The sequence below is a fragment of the Pelobates fuscus genome, chromosome 5 (assembly GCF_036172605.1).
Source record: "Pelobates fuscus isolate aPelFus1 chromosome 5, aPelFus1.pri, whole genome shotgun sequence".
NCBI lineage: Eukaryota > Metazoa > Chordata > Amphibia > Anura > Pelobatidae > Pelobates > Pelobates fuscus.
This window is the reverse complement of record NC_086321.1, coordinates 336,494,809-336,513,707: the sequence shown is the minus strand read 5'-3', so window position 1 is coordinate 336,513,707 and position 18,899 is coordinate 336,494,809. Positions and strand designations below refer to the sequence as shown.

General features: G+C 39.2%; 1 protein-coding gene across 4 annotated transcripts in view; it reads right to left on the bottom strand.

Annotated features, from left to right (window-relative positions):
- RALGAPB (Ral GTPase activating protein non-catalytic subunit beta) overlaps positions 1–18,899 on the bottom strand; it is a 69,389-nt gene that overhangs the window by 11,733 nt on the left and 38,757 nt on the right. For 2 of the 4 annotated variants that reach the window (XM_063455743.1, XM_063455745.1), the window contains 11 exons: positions 15,807–16,008; positions 15,069–15,236; positions 13,903–14,017; positions 12,639–12,786; positions 10,083–10,147; positions 8,186–8,312; positions 4,733–4,866; positions 3,839–4,021; positions 3,239–3,393; positions 2,309–2,496; positions 965–1,071 (listed from right to left, as the gene is read on the bottom strand). In XM_063455743.1, coding sequence (XP_063311813.1) covers positions 965–1,071; positions 2,309–2,496; positions 3,239–3,393; positions 3,839–4,021; positions 4,733–4,866; positions 8,186–8,312; positions 10,083–10,147; positions 12,639–12,786; positions 13,903–14,017; positions 15,069–15,236; positions 15,807–16,008 — 1,592 coding nt within the window. The remainder of the gene's footprint in view (positions 1–964; positions 1,072–2,308; positions 2,497–3,238; positions 3,394–3,838; positions 4,022–4,732; positions 4,867–8,185; positions 8,313–10,082; positions 10,148–12,638; positions 12,787–13,902; positions 14,018–15,068; positions 15,237–15,806; positions 16,009–18,899) is intronic. The other 2 variants (XM_063455744.1, XM_063455746.1) reach the window with 1 other exon arrangement.

Genomic DNA, 18,899 nt, shown 5'->3' with positions numbered 1-18,899 from the left:
AGGGAGAGAGATAAGATATAGATATATATATATATATATAGATATATATATATATATATATATATATATATATAAATACACACACAAGACTCACTCAATATAAGAACGACTCTAGCAAGATGGCAGTTTTTGATTAGTGAGGTAACAGAAGGGTTAACATGTGCAGTGATGACTAAAACATGAACAGGAACACTCCACACTAAAAATAAAATCCCCATCTAGTACCTCCAGAGAAAAACAAGCAATCATTTTAGTTATGCATTTTATGTTTAGGGGAATATTTAAACACAGCTTGCAGAAGCTGCAGTTCGTATGTCTGCAGCCTTTGCAATCCCTACCCTTTTTCCCCTAGTGCAAACTTCTCATTGAGAAGCCTCTGCTTCTCAAACACAAGCTTTGAAAGTGTGCATACAGCGAGGGGGAAGCAGAAGAAAGCTAGGGGAGAACACAGGAGCTGGGTTGCTGTACAATATTAGTTCACTCTATTATTAACATTCACACTGCTCCCTATGCTCTTAACAATAGGAATGACCACATATTTGGGTACCTCTTGGTTAACAGAGGATCCAAATTATTTAAGGAACGATTTGTCGGTAAGATGCAATCATATCTAATCTATTTTAATAAGATCCTTGTTCAGAGATAATTTGGTAATTTTGCACTGCTGGCTAAACATCTGGATCCTACATGCAAGATTCAGGACATGCCCAATTATTTTTTTACAATACACACACTGCATTGTTCTGAACTTATGTGCATATTTGTTACCACTGTATTGCCTTTAGCGTCTGATTTTCACACATACCTTTGGTGAATAACCAATGTGCGCTCAGAGAGTGCAATATCTGCTTGCAAAGCATATGGTTGTAAAAAGTTGCTATTCATTTTAATTTGCAGCAAAACAAAACAAAAAAATAAAAATAAGTCTTATCCCAAGATCAGTATCTAATTGATTATTATTTACCCTCTGACTGGCTCTTGCTGCTCTGGGAAGGTGACACAGTTGCATGGACCAGGCGTGGCGTCCTGACATGCCTCGAATCAGAACAGTGATGGATGGACTGGGATTGCCTGCCAAATAAAAACAAGGAAAAAGTCTATTTAATCTCTATCTCACAGACTGTCAGACATCTCAATGGATGAATTAAGCAAGGTAAACACGCACGCACGCCAAAGTTATTTGGCAAAACTGCCAATAAATGGCTTATAGCAACACAGCCAACCAAATTGAAAATGTTGCTTTAAAAACATTGAAATGTTGGTGCAACTTGAATGGTAGTTTACGCCCATGTTTTTGTATGTACAATATGCATTGCACAATGCCTTAATACTTTGTTAATTTGCTGGAGTGTCTGATTCTTGCTAAGGATGTTTCTAAAGTCAGTCTGTTTACAATGTGCTTCTTCAGTAAAACCCACTTTTTTTTTTACATGTAATCAGCAGAATGAAATGAACTACATATGAACTAGGGATCGACCGATATTTGATTTTTAGAGCCGATACCGATAATATGTGAACTTTGCAAGCTGTTACTTACCTTTCCAGCAGCTCCCTTCATCTCGCTGTGTAAATCGCGATATTTACACTGGGAGCTGCTAGAAAGGTAAGTAACAGCTTGCTGCCGGCCCCCCAGGACCGCCGGGCTTGTAATGGGCCCGGCGGTCCTGGTATGTATTATCGGCAATATCGGTATCTATATTGGCCGATACCCATATTGCCGAAAATAGAGAATATCGGCCGATAATATCGGTAAAACCGATAATCGGTCGATCCCTAATATGAACGTATGCTTCTAACATGGCAGCGGTGGACAGTGGCTGAATTTGGTTATTGTGACTTGAAAGTGGAAATTTACCATGAATTCCTAACAATTTAAACTTTAGATTAGTGCACAACCTTGACACTAACAGGATGCGTTACTAAAGGGAAAATTGTCAGGAATTTTAAGTAAATTACAAAGTTAAGGACATGTTAAATTGGCATTACATTTAAATTCAATTTGAATTCTCAACAATTCTCAATATAGTGAGTAACCATGAGAGGCAGCTACTAGCTGTGAAACCGCATTCATTTTGACAAAAGCATTCAGTTTTCATTTGTTAAAATAATCCAAATAATCTATTTAAAAGATCACATAATCCTATCATGTTCTGTGGTTCTTTCCCTTTTAATAGAACCTGCAAGTTTTTGTTCTGCTACAGACGACAAAGGGATAAAGGGATCTTTGAACCCACACACAGGATGTCACAGTACTATTTGCTTAAGCAGTCTAAGTAGTCAAACTACCAACATGGAATGGTCTTCTTACTCTGTTCGTTGCCAAGTGGTTGTTCCAACATTGCTAGGATGACACTGTTGTCCAAGACAAAATAGCGGAAGCTATACTTGCTCACAGTGGGCAGCCTGGAGTAGGTAATCAGGGTCCTCTCATTCACTAGGCTGCAAGGGGAGGCTGGACCACTTGGAGGTGGAAATGCCCCAAGCAACTGCATGATACTACGAAGTAGGTCAGAAAGAAGAGCAAACCGTTACATTCAAACTATTACTATGGCAGGGATCTGAATTTCCACTCATCGGTAACCATCGGCGAGTGCAAATTTAACATCGGCCAATACAAAGTCTCACAGATTTTTTTCAGGCTTGCAGTGGCAAGTAGCATTTAAAGCTTGGCTAGTAGCATAAGACTTGCAATTTGATTTTGGTAAACATCTGTATTTCAGAAAAAAAAATGGTATAGTACACCACAAAGTAGCGGCTTATGGCTGGAGAGATCATTTTCACATCCTCAAGCCCAGGAAAGTTTCTTCATGTTCCTTTTAAAAGGTTAATGAACCCTTAAACCTTCCATATGAAGTTCTAGAGTATGTTTAGTACAGCAAGAATATAGAGAATATAGAGAATATAGATAAAGTGAGTAATGAAAACTATAGGGTTGAAGAAGAAGAAAAAATATATATAATAAAATATTTTTTTCCAGTCAAATGTGCACTTAAGTTGGCGTGCACTTGCTGCCTTTTAGCATATGGCAACAATTAAAATTACGATCGAAAGCTAATAAAAAAATATATATAAATAATAATAAAAACAAAAAAAACTGTAAAACCTGTACATGTATTTTGACATATCTATATGTTTATACAAACAAATCTTGACACATCACAATCTCAAAAGTATAAATATTAGTTTGCCCATGGCCATAATCCGCCAGTGCTTAACATGGAAGTATAGGAGCACTTACCATGTTAATGTGGCTTCTGCAGCATCCTTCACCCTCATAGAGGCCGGATTGTGCTCCTTGTCACCTTTATAACGTACCTCCTGCTGCTCAGATGTTTTTGACTTGCTGCCAGAAATACCCAATTCTACAATCTCTAACACCTCCTTCAGGCAGTCCTACAGAAAGGGTGGTGTTTAAAGTTTGCGTGAGGTTTCATTAAAGAATCAGGAATGCTAAATCAACAATTCTTTAGACTAATAGGAAGTATTATAGAGCAGTGAATCATGTGTACTTAAAGGAGTCAGATAGAGAAGAAGACAGAGTAATATGAGCTATGGGGAGAGGTACAAAGAGCAATATGAGCAGTTACTGGGAAAGGTTATTGGAGCAATATGAGGAGTTATAGGGAGAGGTAGACAGAGCAATATGAAGGTTTATATGGATACATGGAGCAATATAATGAGTTGTATGGAGAGGTAAATGGAACATTATGAGGAAGTATAGGGACCAGTGGGATTCAATGAGTATGTTACATAGTGCAGTAGGAATCGTTAAAGCAGCATACTCCTCTTACACTTTATTGAACAGCCTACAGATGTTAATGCAAACACAATTAGTCACCTTTTCATTTAACATGTCTGGATGCTCTGTGAGCCAGACACACAGGCACTGGAATGCAGCTACAATCATGGAGTGCAGATCGCGGGAGTGATGCGGGGCTGGTCGTGAACACTGGTATACAATGTATGTACATACAGAACTCACAGCTCCCTTCCTGTCTGAGGAGTCTATAGCAACCTTTACCTGTGAAGGAGAGAAGGAATAAAGGAATAGAGTAGAGCTTGCGGAAGTGAGTTAAACAAAACAAAACACAACTATATACTTTAACTCCATGCCTAGCATGTCATTGGGCCTTAATGGATTGAATGAATACACGCAGACCAAAGAAGACAGAAAAATTCAACCATTGTGCTGTCACTATGCTTTACCTTTTCCTTAACTAACCAAAAAACTGCATGTTAGAAATACAGACTTCAATCTGCTAGCAGGGAAATGACCAAATAGAGAAAACGACAGCAGCAGTTAATACCTACCTGAGTATTTTTAAAAAGGTGTCCCCTAGACAGATACTAACACAACATCTTATAATTTCTGAGTCTCTGATATTGTTAGAGGACTTGCGTGTATTTTACGGATTAATTTTAAATCAGCCTATTTACCACCAGTAAGCTCAAATATGTACTTTAACACTTTCAGATCTAAGGTGATTTACCGTGATAATTTCTTTGTTGTACATTTTAAAAGGTTCAATAAAATTTAAATTGCAATAAAAACAAAAACAATATATATATGAAGAATGGGCCATCTATTCGATCATAAGGTTCACTTGTTACATGAAAAAATAAAATAGATATTTTATAGTAGCCATTTAGTATTTATAAGTGCTTCTAAATAAATACTACAATTGCATTTGCAAAGCTGAATTTTACTATTCCATTAATAGTCGGCACTCACCTTGGCCAAACCGGACAGTAGTTCTAAGGCTGCTAATGAAATGCTCATGTCCGACCTCCATTGAGAGTTGAGCCTCTGGGTGACCAGATGAATACTGCGCTTGAGCAGACCGGCAGCTGTATCTGTATGAAGAGCTAGTATGTAACCGTAGAACGAATGCAAAGCAGGGGAGGGAAAACAACCAACCTCTTGTTAGTAATGGAAAGCGGACAATTCAGGCGCAGGACGCAGCCAGTGAGCACAGAAAAATACAAACCAGGGGCCTTCACCAATCCCTCTCCCTTGGATCACCATTAGTTGATACAGGTTGGTGTTAATCAAATAAAGTTAGAGGTAAACAAGACAAGTAAATTCACAGCAGGTTCACCTTGAAAGCACTGATTGTAAGTGCATATTTTGCAGGACTAACACCAACACAACATGAGAAGCACCCCCCAGAATCTAATCTCACACATTGGTTTTCTTCACACCAGTTACAAATCACCTGCAGATCTCCAGCTACCGCAAAGCTTACATCAGTTGGAGAGCTGTACGTTGGCAATCACAGGCAATGCGTGAAAAATAGGATCGTATCTGGGGTACCAAATTAGCCATCGCTGCCATATACATATCAAATGAAAGGTGTAAAGGACCAATAATACATAAATTATATAAGTGCAAACTGTGAGGCTAGTAGCCTCTCAACTCAGGGTAATATGACTTCAGCTGTGTGTCTTCCATATAACTGCATTTCAAGAAGTAATAAACTATGCAATAAATCAGGGCTCAGAATTTCCGCTCACGATTGGAAAGTGAAAATTTAGCCCTGGCAAGTAAGAACTCACTGGATGGTATACTATCGATAACAGTGGTGAATAACGTTTAAAGCCTGGCTAGTAGTATAGGACAACTAATTTTACACCCTCAATATACAAGTATAATTCACTTTTAATTTTGTTTCAGTCTATGTGAGAATTGAAATCAATATCTTGAAAGAAAAAAATAAAAATATAAAAATACATCCTAAAAATAATAATAAATCCACTCAGTATGCATAACAAACTAAGAATTAGATAAACACCAATATTCTATAAAATGCAATGAAATGCAGTGGTCTATGTACTCCTATAAAGGGGCACTCCAGGACTGATTTTATCCTCATGCTCCTAAAAATAGAAAATAGTTTTTAATTTTTTATTTTGCAGAATTGCATTAGTTCTGAGGCTCTGAGTTGCACGCAGTCAACGTAGTTTCTCGTATACATTCATATAGGCAAGTTACTAAGCATGCGTGTGTGCATGACAGCAAACCAATGCATGCTTAGGATCTGCTTCAACTGAGGAGTTGTTTTGTGGGCACCCACGGACTCCAGACACTATAACCATCTCTAATTGCTTACTCACGGTTTAACAGAAATTCTCAATCCCTGGCCACCTGCAGCTCAACCCCTTCCACCATACCATTGATTTGGGCAGTGGCTGACAGCAATAAGCTGATGCTCTCAGTTTATCACTGCCAACTACCCCTGGTATGGCGTGAAGTGGCGCATAGCTCCAACCCACCCCTTTTTCTTAATTGGAGGCAGTGAATAACTCCTATATGATGAACCAACAGTTACGGGATCCGACACCCACGGATTCCAAGAACTACATCTCCCAATAGCTGTACATAGAATCACAGAGTATAGTATTACCAAACTACTTTTGCATGCTTCTTACTAGATGTCATGACACTTCCTGTTGGAAGTGAGAGACAATGTACTTGAAGTTACAGTGCACTGATTTCCCCAATCCATTCATCTTTCATCACCACCTGCAAAGGACTGATCCAGGTACCAAAACATCATCCAAAAAATAAAAATAAAAATATACTTATTTGGAAATCTGCTGTGAATTACCTGAACTTTGTAATCAAGCATATACTATGAAAAATCATGCAACATACATTTAATGGGATTTGAGATAAAATGGTATACAAAAAGATTACAAATGTGCATTCCTGGTATTTAACCAAAAGAGTCCTTGTGGAGGTTAGTAATTAATTTGCACTTGAGAAGTACTGAGTGGATTGGTGTCATGAATAGAGAATTAAAAGAATTACAATATTGTGTGGTTCGACTGATACCTGGATATCCTACGGGAAAAACAACAGCAAAGAGAGGAGTTATTGTTTTCCTATGAGACTCTTGGGATATGGTCTGCCGCACTAAAAATCTCAACCCACACGAATTAGCAGTATTTTAAAACGAATTGCATCAGTTTAAAACAGAGGTGTAATTATCAACAACTACAACTCTCTCGATGCTTTAAGAGGGATGTCATTTAAAACATCTGGAATGGCATGCATTGTCCATTCCAGGTTTAGAAGCTTCCGATTTTATGTTTTGTTACTCAAACAGGAAAATGTGCATAAAAGGACATATGGGCAAAATAAAATAATAATAATAATAATATGAATTAATAAAATGTAAAAATTTTAACCAAAAAAAACAACCAAAACCTTTTTTACAGCATACTGTAAACGTGCATGTAATGGGTGTCCATTACAGCAAAGAGGAATTCCGGGGAAGACATGTTAAAGTTTGTCCACACTAGCTTACAGAATAGCTCCTGCTTTATAAATAAGTAAAAAAAAAAAAAAAAAAAAAAAGCAGCATTTTGCATGATGTCTCATTATGTCGGGCTATATTACACTGCATGGCGTGTCATGAAAGATATTTCTAAGAATGTTTAAATAATGGCATCAAACATGGCACTAATCATTTTGCACAGGAGGATTCATGCGTACTTTGTTAATGAAAAACAGGAAAGTTTCAAGGCTTCACAACAGCGTATCACGCGTCTGAAAAAGGAGTTCATGAACAGCCAAAGTGCAGATCTATATACTGCAAACGTCAGTCCGACTAGTTACTCTATATTATTTATATCCGCACATCTGCTCAGCATGCACATGCCCTAAGACAAGGTTAATTATCCAATAGTTACAAGATTTGTGCATACACTTCATTCCTACAGCACAGTCCAGGGGTGATTACATAAGCCTTAACCAAATTACTGGGTGTGAATGGTCAGCTATTTACAGGATAAAGTATCATAAGCCTGTTAAAGCTTTAGTTTCTAGCAATGGAGTGTTATTTCTGATTTCTTTATCCTGATCTTTAAAAGGTAATCAGAGAACACGTTTTGCTTAGGACATACAAGTAAATATGTATGCAATATATGCATGAAAATAGCTCCCAATATCACCTAATCTGATACTCGATTTGAAAAGACAAAATAAAATATAAAAAGTATTTCTCTCTTTTTTTTTTTTTTTAAACAAAATTCTCAGAGAAAAGAGATTTACTCCTCATTGCTCAAAGGGAATTTTGTGATTTCCACACCCTTCTGGTTTTGTTTGAATGACAAGCAATTAGAATAAAGCTTTGCGAATAGAGTACTCTGACAAATTGCCGAGAATCTACTTCAGGCTTACCATAGTCCCTCATTAGTGCCTGTGCTGGTCTGTCACTGTCTGGTGTAGTGGGTTCAGTGCTGCCACCACTCGCTGTGCTTATTCCACTGTTGGTCCGACTGTGGCTTTTCAGCAGATTATTTTCTATCTGAAATACATCCCCACAAAACAAAAACCACCCAGAATTATTCATTTGTATGTAATGTGCTTAGCATGCAGTAATCACTCCTTTGAACATCTACAGAAAATAACTAGCACATGCCATGCATCTACAACTGAGTGGTAAATTGTTAAACAAATTTTATTGATAAAAGTGAGTATTTATTTTATGAGGAATAACTTCAAGTGTAGCCATTGAGGTGGAACATATGCATTGACACCCTGACTTTATTACATTTCAGTAGTAAAATGATTTAGAAAACCAAAATATTTTATTTACATATTGCGTAGTTTGTGTAATTTAAACATACGTTGCTGTGCATTTATATTGATGCAGAGCTATGTAATATACACAAACATTTTAAGCTCCTGAAAAAAAATAATAATAATTTCAAAGTAAAAACAATAAATCAAAAAAATTAAATGGTTATGGAGAAAATGACACCCTGGTTTCCCCATTATTCTAAGTAACCAGGGCAAACCCGACAAGTGCAGGGTATAAGGTGTTTATATAGATTTAAGAACCAAGTCTATAAAGGAAACTAGCTCAACAATCCGTCCTTGGATGTATTTGGTTGAGTTTAATATGCGTCTCCTGATTGGAGGATGGCACAATGTTATGACCAGTGGGGTTGGGGGCCATCTCGCTCCAGGCCTGTATATTAAGGTAGCACTTAGGACCACGTGACAAACATCCATGGTGTTTGGGGGAGTGGCTTAGCAGGGGGCCATGGGTTATGGTTCAACTTTAACACTCAATTCTATAGCACCAGGGGGATCACAGAAAGGGTTACGAGCATTGCACAACTCGTGCAAAATTACCTTATACTGGAAAAAATTATACCCAAAGCAGTACAATTTTCATCTGTAAAGAGGAGACCAATCATGGGCCCCCAATCACTTTTCAGTTTATTTAGTTTCTGTGTAGTGGGAGCCAAGATCTCATAACATTCTGCTAAATATCTTTTGTGCAAAAACCAAAGGTTTGAGCATTGAAGACATACAGCATTTCAATGAGAACAAAACCAATCAAATACACTAAAATTTGTATTGATGTTCGGAGTGTCCTTTTATCATCACTTGTAAGTATGTTAAGTAAAATTCTCAAAATATATACATCCTTTAAAAAAAAAAAAAAAAAAAAAAAAAATCTTTAAGTTCATTAAATGTGATAAACTTAAAAAAACAAGAAATGAATATCAGATGACAAATTGTCCTTTAATATAGAAAAAGCACTACCATACATTGAGATATATATAATATATATCTATATATCTATATCTATCTATCTATCTATATTTATTGTTTAAAGACACACACAATATACCCTCAAAGACTCCCCCCTGCTGGATGCCCTTATCACAGGTGGGTTACTCCATACGGTCTCATTCTGGGCATCTCAAGTCAGTCCTGACTGAATTTCATTGCAATTCATACTTAATCACAAAATAGTAATTGCAGTGGTGGTCCATGAGGACTGGTTTCTAGAAGCATTGGACGTTATTTTCTATAGGCACCCAGACCACTTCTTTTCATTGACTAGAGGAACTCCCTGCTTGTTACGCGACTTTTAGTCAGCTTTGTATTCCTAGCACTATATTATCACTTTAATTAGAGTTCTAATTTGTAAAATTTGAATATGTTCTATATCATTATACGGTGTGGATAAAACATACAAATAAATTCAACATGACATGTCTGACATCAGTAAGCAATATGCAAAAAAAGTAAATTATACAAATCTGCTAAAAACTCTTACCATTTCAACCTGGTTGCCAGTTGCTTCCAAAAATGCAGAGTCTTGAACAATGTTCAGCATGGCTCCTAAAAAGCAAAGCATATATTGAACAAAATTGACGCTACAGATTACTCTCTGGTAAGGCTGTTGGAAGTACAGTAAACCTAACTTTAACAACAAATTAAATCCCTGTCTTCTCAAAACTTTAGTATGAAATAGTCTGCTTCAAAGCAAAACTTCCTTTCTTTCTCACAGAACAAAATGGCACGTAAGTAATCATTTCAGAAGAGAGGAAAAAAAAATAAAAAATCACGCATACATGAGCTATCACTGCCTATATAACTCACTATTCTCAAATGTCAAATCAGACGATAGGATAGATCTATATACTTGCATATAAAGAGTAGATTGGATTAGCCGTATTAGTCCAGTAGACAAGATGCTAAAATACCAGATTATTGCAGTATGCAATGATACCATTTTTTATTGAACTAACATAATATTTCAAAGACAAGCTTTTGAGAGTTTTCCTCTCTTCCTCAGTTCTGAAGCAATACTGATCATTCTGATATACCGTATTTATCGGCGTATAACACGCACTTTTTCTCCCTGAAAATAGGGAGAAAATCATGGGTGCGTGTTATACGCCGATATCCTACATTTACTTACCTGTCTTGAAGCGTGGGCCGGCTTCACAGCGCGCACCGCGGAACTGGAACTTAAATTTCAGGTTCCGGTTTCCAGGGGGACTGAAAGGAAGTGTGCACACTATTGTGTGCACACTTCCTTTCAGTCCCGCCGGTACTGGAACTTAAATTTCAGGTTCCGGTTTCCGGCGGGACTGAAAGGAAGTGTGCACACTATTGTGTGCACACTTCCTTTCAGTCCCGCCGGAAACCGGAACCTGAAATTTAAGTTCCAGTTCCGCGGTGCGCGCTGTGAAGCCGGCCCACGCTTCAAGACAGGTAAGTAAATATGGGACAGAGGGAAAGTGCACTAGGGGACACTATGGGAGGGGGGACACACTATGGGGTTGGAGAATACTATGGGGGGGGAGAATACTATGGGAGGGGGGAGAGAATATTATGGGGGGGAATACTATGGGAGGGGGGAGAGAATACTATGGGAGGGGGGAGAGAATACTATGGGAGGGGGGGAGATTACTATGGAAAGGGGGGGGGAACACTATGGGATGAGGGGGGGGAATACTATGGGAGAGGTGGAAATTTCCTGGAATTTCCTTCTGGAAATGAGGTGCGTGTTATACGCCGGGGCGTGTTATACGCCGATAAATACGGTAGTTTATTACTTAAAACAACTGATGCTAGAGAAGGGGAGGGGCTGGGGGTGAGTGGGGTGTCATAAATAACAGAAGATGGGCTTAAAAGTGAAAGGTGCAGGTTGGCTGAGAATAGCCAGAAAAAGAAAACAGCATAGCAGGGCATGCAAGTATTTGGCTGCATTTTTTATATAAATTGATCCAATAAAAGGTGAAACGAGAATATTGAAAAAGAACTAGATCAGACATTAAGATGTGTGTTTAAAAAAAGTTTTGGTAGTGTGTGAGAAAGCCAGAGTCTACATTAAGTCCTTTATTTCTGGTGTTGAAAAGTGTGATCGTTTTTTCATCTTAAATGTCTTTCTTTCATGGGAGTCTTTAATCCTGAGGTTTTGGATGGAGTGACCAGTCTGAGTGAAGTGATGGCCAACAGGGGTACAATATTTGTTTCCTTGTGGTTCTTGATTGAGTGTCTGTGTAGATTCATTCTGAGATGCAGCTTAAGGCCACTTTCTCCAGTGTAGCAACCTTTGTCACACACTGTACACTGTATCATGTACACCACATTCACAGATGTGCACGAATATGATCCCTTAATGTTGTATGATTTGTTAGTGTGTCTGGCTGTGCTATTGCCACATATATGTTGACACAGTTTGCAGAGTGATTTGTTGCATCGTACAGGGCCATTTTGTGTGAGCTCCTGTTCTGTGGTCAATTTGCTGCGGACCAATCTCAGTCTCAGGTTAGGTGGTTGTTTGAATGCAAGTATGGGGGGTTCAGGAAATATTTTTTTTGAGTGTGGGGTTCTCTGAAACTAATGGTTGCAGCCCTTAAGTATGAAACTTATCTTTTTTCCAGCACCACGTTGTGCAGCACCTGTAGTGGCCATCTGAATAACTGCCACTGGAGGTATCCATAGGCAGCAATGTAAACACTGCCTTTTCTATGAAAAAGCAGTCTTTACTGCCTGTCCCTGCAGGTATTGTAATGTAGATACCAGAACAATTATATTAAGCTGTAGTTATTCTGATGACTAGAGTGACTCTTAACTATTTAGTATAGGATGAATTGTAGAAGACAGATGTGCTAATTATTGTCCAGTAGTGGTCCTTCATGTACTAGTCACACAACTTGCAAAGGTTTCAAAAGCAGTATTTCCTCTAGCCAGTTTCTAGGCTGTGCACAGTTATTTAGTTGGAAATGTGACTTTTTGATAAGGACATCTAAATACAATTTCTAGACCACCTGTGTGTCAGACCCCACCTGAAAGGAAAAGTAACTTGTGAGTATTGTACCTAGAATCATTTGAGTGTTGTTGGGATCAGTCTCTGTCTGTAGCGCTCCTATAAGAATATTGACCAGTCTCAACTTCAGGGAAAGAAAGGTCACTGGTTTATCACTGCCCATGCTATCATCGTTGCTAAACTTTCCCTCCAGCAGCACCTTTAAAATAAGAGTAACACATTAATGTATACAGAACCAACTTTAAAGTTGTATTTTTCCCCTTCATTAGCCCTTTTACAGTGGAAACATTATACATTTATATAATGCTAATGACAAAGTAGTAACTAGTTGATCCATTCATTGTAAAAACATGCATAAGTTACTCTCAGATTTAGGTCTGTGGCCCACCACCCATCCTTTAGAGGTCAAAGATGGACTCCTGGTTTGTTCAAAGCTGGAGAAGGGACACGTAAAATGCACGTAAAATGCAATTTTGTAAACTTTACTGGAAATCAAGCTATCATTCTGTCATTTTTCTGTCATTTTTCCCTTCCTCGAAGAATAACATGGAAGGAAAATGTATGTTCTGATATCATTCCACTAAAACTGTGTCACTGGTCTATAGTCTGCAGAGCTGGATTGGAACATTAGAAACACAATATGAAGAATTTTACTATGCAAAGCAATTGAATGTTCCAGACGAACGCTCCATTTTTACCACTATTGCTCAAAGTTGCTCGATATGGTTTATATAGTGTAAAAAAAGCGGGCAAATATCCATCGTAAGCAAAAACATTAAACACGAGTATTCACTGCAGGTAACACATCTAGAAATTACGGTGATGTTATTCATAAAATACTTTAGAAGATTTTACACGCAAGGGAAGAGCGAAAAAAAAAAAAAAAAAAGCATAATTAAGTAGTAAGAAAAGACAAGTCCATCAAGTTCAGGTCCTCACATATGCATTTAAGACTTGCTAAAAATGATCTTCCAATACTTCCTAAGCCTTAATTTTCATAAAAACATAGCCCAATGTTTTTGTATCAATAGCCTAGATTCCACTAAACCGTATACTTCTTCAGAATAAAATCACGTTTAAAACATTTAGTGTGTGTTTGTTATAGTATGGATTCAGATATGTCCGTAGGGGACCTAAACAGAGGCCAGAATGTCATGATATCAACGTATAATGACTAAGATTTGGCACTGCCACCCACACTCAACCCCCAAAAAACTAAAATAAAAACAAAAACAAAAATCCAAAAAGTATTGGAGAAAGTGTGAGAGAGAAACAAAAAGAAAATGTACAGAAAAGAAGAGTCAGTGACGATTACCTCAGACTTAACAGTTCCAAAGTGGTGTGGTAGAGGCAACAGTGATACCAAGATGTGTATACTAGATCTCCTCAGTTCTGTCGCATTTACATACGATTTAAACCTTGAAAGTTCCCTGTAAAAAAAAAAAAAGTCAAAATTCTAAGTTTTGAGACTATGTTTGTTAAATATTTCAAAAAGAATTGTTCAAAATTATACAGTCAATGGAAAATTCAGGTTTGTGCTACGAAACTCAAGGTCGATTGTTTGAGCAGTAATCAACTGGAGTGCGGAAACACATGAATTAAAATACATGCTTATTTAACATTTCTATACACTTTCCTGCATAAAAGGTAAGTAAATGAGCTCAAAATGTATACTACAGATACGTCATCTTATTTCAGTGGTTATAGTATCTGAAATCTCATTGGTGCCATCCTATTTAGCCTTAATTTTTAATGTAGCAAATCCCCTCTGTGCTGCTTGGGCTAATGAGGAAGCATTAGCCTAAGCTGCAGTGGCTGGCTGTGAATGTTCAAGAGTGTCAGCTGACCACTTTCAGCCTATCACAGCATCCATTTATGGTATAAATTGGTATGGCCAGAAGGAAGTGTGTCATCTCCTCCTTTAGCCATACCTCCAGTAGGGACTGAGCTATGGGCAATCAGGGTCTCCATATTCTATGTTAAACTGCTTGAAAATTGTTGAATATTGAATGGAGGGATAGCACCAGGAAACTCCGGGCACTATATCCAATTCAATTAGATTCAACTACGACCGTCCTATTTTTAAAAGCAGTAACTATTTTCTGAACTTTTTGTCAGAGAAACTTAAGTCCATCGCACACTCCCTTTTTTATAAAGGTTTTCACATATAAAAGTTTACAAATGAGATACAAGAAGTAGTGTTACATCTCATAACATCGGCAGAAAATAAGCTGAGTTAGCATTCACACTCACCTTTGTAGAGTGGATAAAGATTATATTTGAAATATTTGTGCTTTACAGAAAAAACTTGAGTGCAACCACTAGAGGTTTGAGGCACTTGAGTGATACATTAGGTGGGTCTGGCACACTCAGCTCGAACATATTACCTTTTGTTCTGGATTTCTATTCTATAGTATTAGGAAGAGATCTCTTACAATAGCAAATTGACATTATTGCACATTCATCCCTAGCAGATTTTACCTGTCTGGCAAAATAGTTTCAAGTGCAGAAATGAAGTAAGGAACCACCACGTTAATACCCTTGAGATCACAGCAGAAGAGAGGAGGGGAGTTCAGGATGATGCTTGCAAGTACAGGATGGCAGATAGAGTCTCCTATTTGCAGCCCCTGGACCAAAACCATGTAAAACCTTAAAAGAGGAAACAAATTAACAAAATATGAAACAAGATAAAGCATAATGGGGTGGTTTATAGTGATGTATGAAACCATTATGTTTTCAGAAGATCATTACTTCTGCAAAAAGTGTTGCGTTCAAATCAAAATAAGGACAGGAACTGCTACATAATGAACTCTCTACATGTCTTCTAGAGAAAATAACTGGCCACCAATGTTGCTTTATACTGTAAGTGAAAACATACTTAAGTATGCTTCTCCAAACTTGCAAGTATTTTTCATTCCCCCCTACCTCCCCCAATAAAAAAAAAATTTCTGCCCATTTAATTCACTGACAACACTATTACATTCACTATTTATTCGAGGAGTATGCTAAAATGGCAGTGTTGGACTGTAAACAGTTGATTGAATTTTTTTTATTTTTTTTTTTTACTTGACTACAGGAGACAGGATTACCCCAACTCATTATCCAGGCTACCTGCTTGTCCTAGAATGTAAATAACTCACCTATCAAATTCATGTTAATCAACGCAGGCATTGAAAGGAAATAAAATATTGACCAAAAGTCTTGGCCTTGAAAGGATACCTGGAAAGGTAAGCAGACAATATCTCCTCCCCAGTCTTCTTGCTGCAGAATATTCTACACAAAGTGCCGCAGGCCTCGGCCCGTCCTGCCTCGTAATTTTCTGGGAATTCATTAGCATCAAACATGGTGTTTGAGCTCATTGTATCTGTGGACAACTGGGATCCCTTCCGACGAAATTCCACTGTGGCCTGTGTGGCTATTGCTGCAATAAAGAAAGGTACGTTATTTAATTGGTCAACACAGGCAAGGCAGAGTGCAGGGGCTCATGGGAAACAAGTGCACAAAGATTTAGAGTGGAATTAAAGGAATCTGTAGCATGACATAGGGCTTAGGCTACGCCAGTAAGTTTTCACTATCATACACACGGGTCAGTGATGGGTAAACTTGGCACTATAGAGAACTGAACTAAACCATCCTTGATGGCCAGCCAGATATTATAAAATAAGCTTCAAATCACACAAAATTAGCAAGTCATACGTTTATGGTTCACAAATTTGAATATACAAATCTTGAGTGTCACGTTATTGTCATTTCTATAGCGCTAACATATTGCACAGCACTTTACAATATTATAAAGGGGGAAACTGAACAATGCATGAGACATTTACAAAATGTTACAGTAACAATAGGATGATGAGAACTTTCAATCTAGACTTAAAGGACCACTCTAGGCACCCAGACCACTTCAGCTTAATGAAGTGGTCTGGGTGCCAGGTCCAGCTAGGGTTAACCCATTTTTTCATAAACATAGCAGTTTCAGAGAAACTGCTATGTTTGTGAATGGGTTAAGCCTTCCCCTATTTCCTCTAGTGGCTGTCTCATTGACAGCCGCTAGAGGCGCTTGCGTGATTCTCACTGTGAAAATCACAGCGAGAGCACGCAAGCGTCCATAGGAAAGCATTATGAATGCTTTCCTATGTGACCGGCTGAATGCGTGCGCAGCTCTTGCCGCGCGTGCGCATTCAGCCGACGGGGAGGAGAAGAGGAGGATCGGAGGAGGAGAGCTCTCCGCCCACCGCTGGAAAAAGGTAAGTTTTAAACACTTTCCCCTTTCCAGAGACGGGCGGGAGGGGGTCCCTGAGGGTGGGGGCACCCTCAGGGCACTCTAGTGCCAGGAAAACGAGTATGTTTTCCTGGCACTAGAGTGGTCCTTTAAGATGATGAAGGGAATTTGGACACAATATAACTGGTTGGACCATACTATCCCAGGTCTCAAAACCAAAAATGTTCCATTCAATGTTTATATTGGTGCAATAATTTCTAGATCTCCTGGTTTGACAGTTTATGCATCCTCTTTTTAAAAAATAAAAAGAAATTCTCCCCGTAAAGGACATAAGATTAGGATATATTACTGTTCCCAATTCCCGATTGTGTCTCAACTAGAGCTTAAAAAAATAAATAAAAAAGTGTAGGTTGTTACTTTAGCTATTTGATCTTGAAACTTAAACTCCTTGACAATCCACAGGGTATTACAGAAAAACAAGAAGGCATATAATGGGTTATTAAGGAGCCAGCAGCCCAGAACAAACTCCACTATGAAAAAATAAATAAAAATAAAATATTTAAATGGACTGGGCACCGTGTTCAGTCAGTCATTTTCTTGTTGGACTGAAAAACAAAACTAAAGTGTATATAGTTTATTTTCTTTTTTCTTTTTACCAATATGCCTTTCTAAAGTACATTTAACTGCACTGAAAACGTTCCAGTTTCAAATAGTATTAATTCATAGTGTTGTTCCCCCTATTACAATATTACCAATTTAAAGGGACAGCATAAGCTCCCAATCCACTTTAGTTTAAGGAGGTGGTTTTAAACATAAATCATGCTTTTTTAGTCTCACGCAACATTGAACATATTAAAAAAAAAAAAAAAAAAAGGACTGACAAGCACAAAAGCAATGGGAGGAGCCCGTTTTCATGAAGGCAAAAGCAATTCGGACTAGAAGCAGGCTAACAGTCAAACTATGAGCCATGGTCATGGGCATAGAAAACAAAGCAGACTTTGTGTTCGAGCCAAGGTCAGGAGCATTATAAACACACACTTACTTGAAAAGTTAGTTGTCACTGTAAGCAAGGAGGGTTCATGGGACACTCACAGCAGTTAAATTCTACTCGACAAGGACTATAGCTAATGGAAATATAATACACATGCACGCCCATACTTTGGTAATATTTTAAAAAGGTTTTATTGCCAACGGTATCTACAGAAATCTACGTCTGTGCTCCTTTGCAGGTCAAGTTTGGAACTCTGGGATAGATGTGGAAACGTGATTTCTTGAGTTTGAACCCATGGGCAGGGGTCAAGTCCTGGGTAAAAAAGTGCAGGAACTCACCCCAGATCCAGATCCACACCCCGCCCCCCCCCCCCCCTCCCCCCCAAAAAATTATACGCATGTATGCAGGGGCTGAGTAAGGGCACGGGGCTGAGGAGGGGGACAGGAGCTGAGGAAGAGGGACAGGAGCTTAGGAGGGTGGGGGGGGGGGGGGGGGGCATGGGCTGAGGAAGGGGACATGGGCTGAGGTAAGGGATAGGGGCTGAGGAAAGGGACAGGAACTGAGGGGCTGAGGAGGGGGACAGGGGCTGAGGAAAGGGACAGGGGCTGAGGAAGAGGGACAGGGGCTGAGGAAGAGGGACAGGGGCTGAGGAAGAGGGACAGGGGCTGAGGAAGAGGGACAGGGGCTGAGGAAGAGGGACAGGGGCTGAGGAAGAGGGACAGGGGCTGAGGAAGAGGGACAGGGGCTGAGGAAGAGGGACAGGGGCTGAGGAAGAGGGACAGGGGCTGAGGAAGAGGGACAGGGGCTGAGGAAGAGGGGCAGGGGCTGAGGGGCAGGGGCTGAGGAAGAGGGGCAGGGGCTGAGGAAGAGGGGCAGGGGCTGAGGAAGAGGGGCTGAGGAAGAGGGGCAGGGGCTGAGGAAGAGGGACAGGGGCTGAGGAAGAGGGACAGGGGCTGAGGAAGAGGGACAGGGGCTGAGGAAGAGGGACAGGGGCTGAGGAAGAGGGACAGGGGCTGAGGAAGAGGGACAGGGGCTGAGGAAGAGGGACAGGGGCTGAGGAAGAGGGGCAGGGTTGAAGAAGAGGGGCAGGGACTGAGGA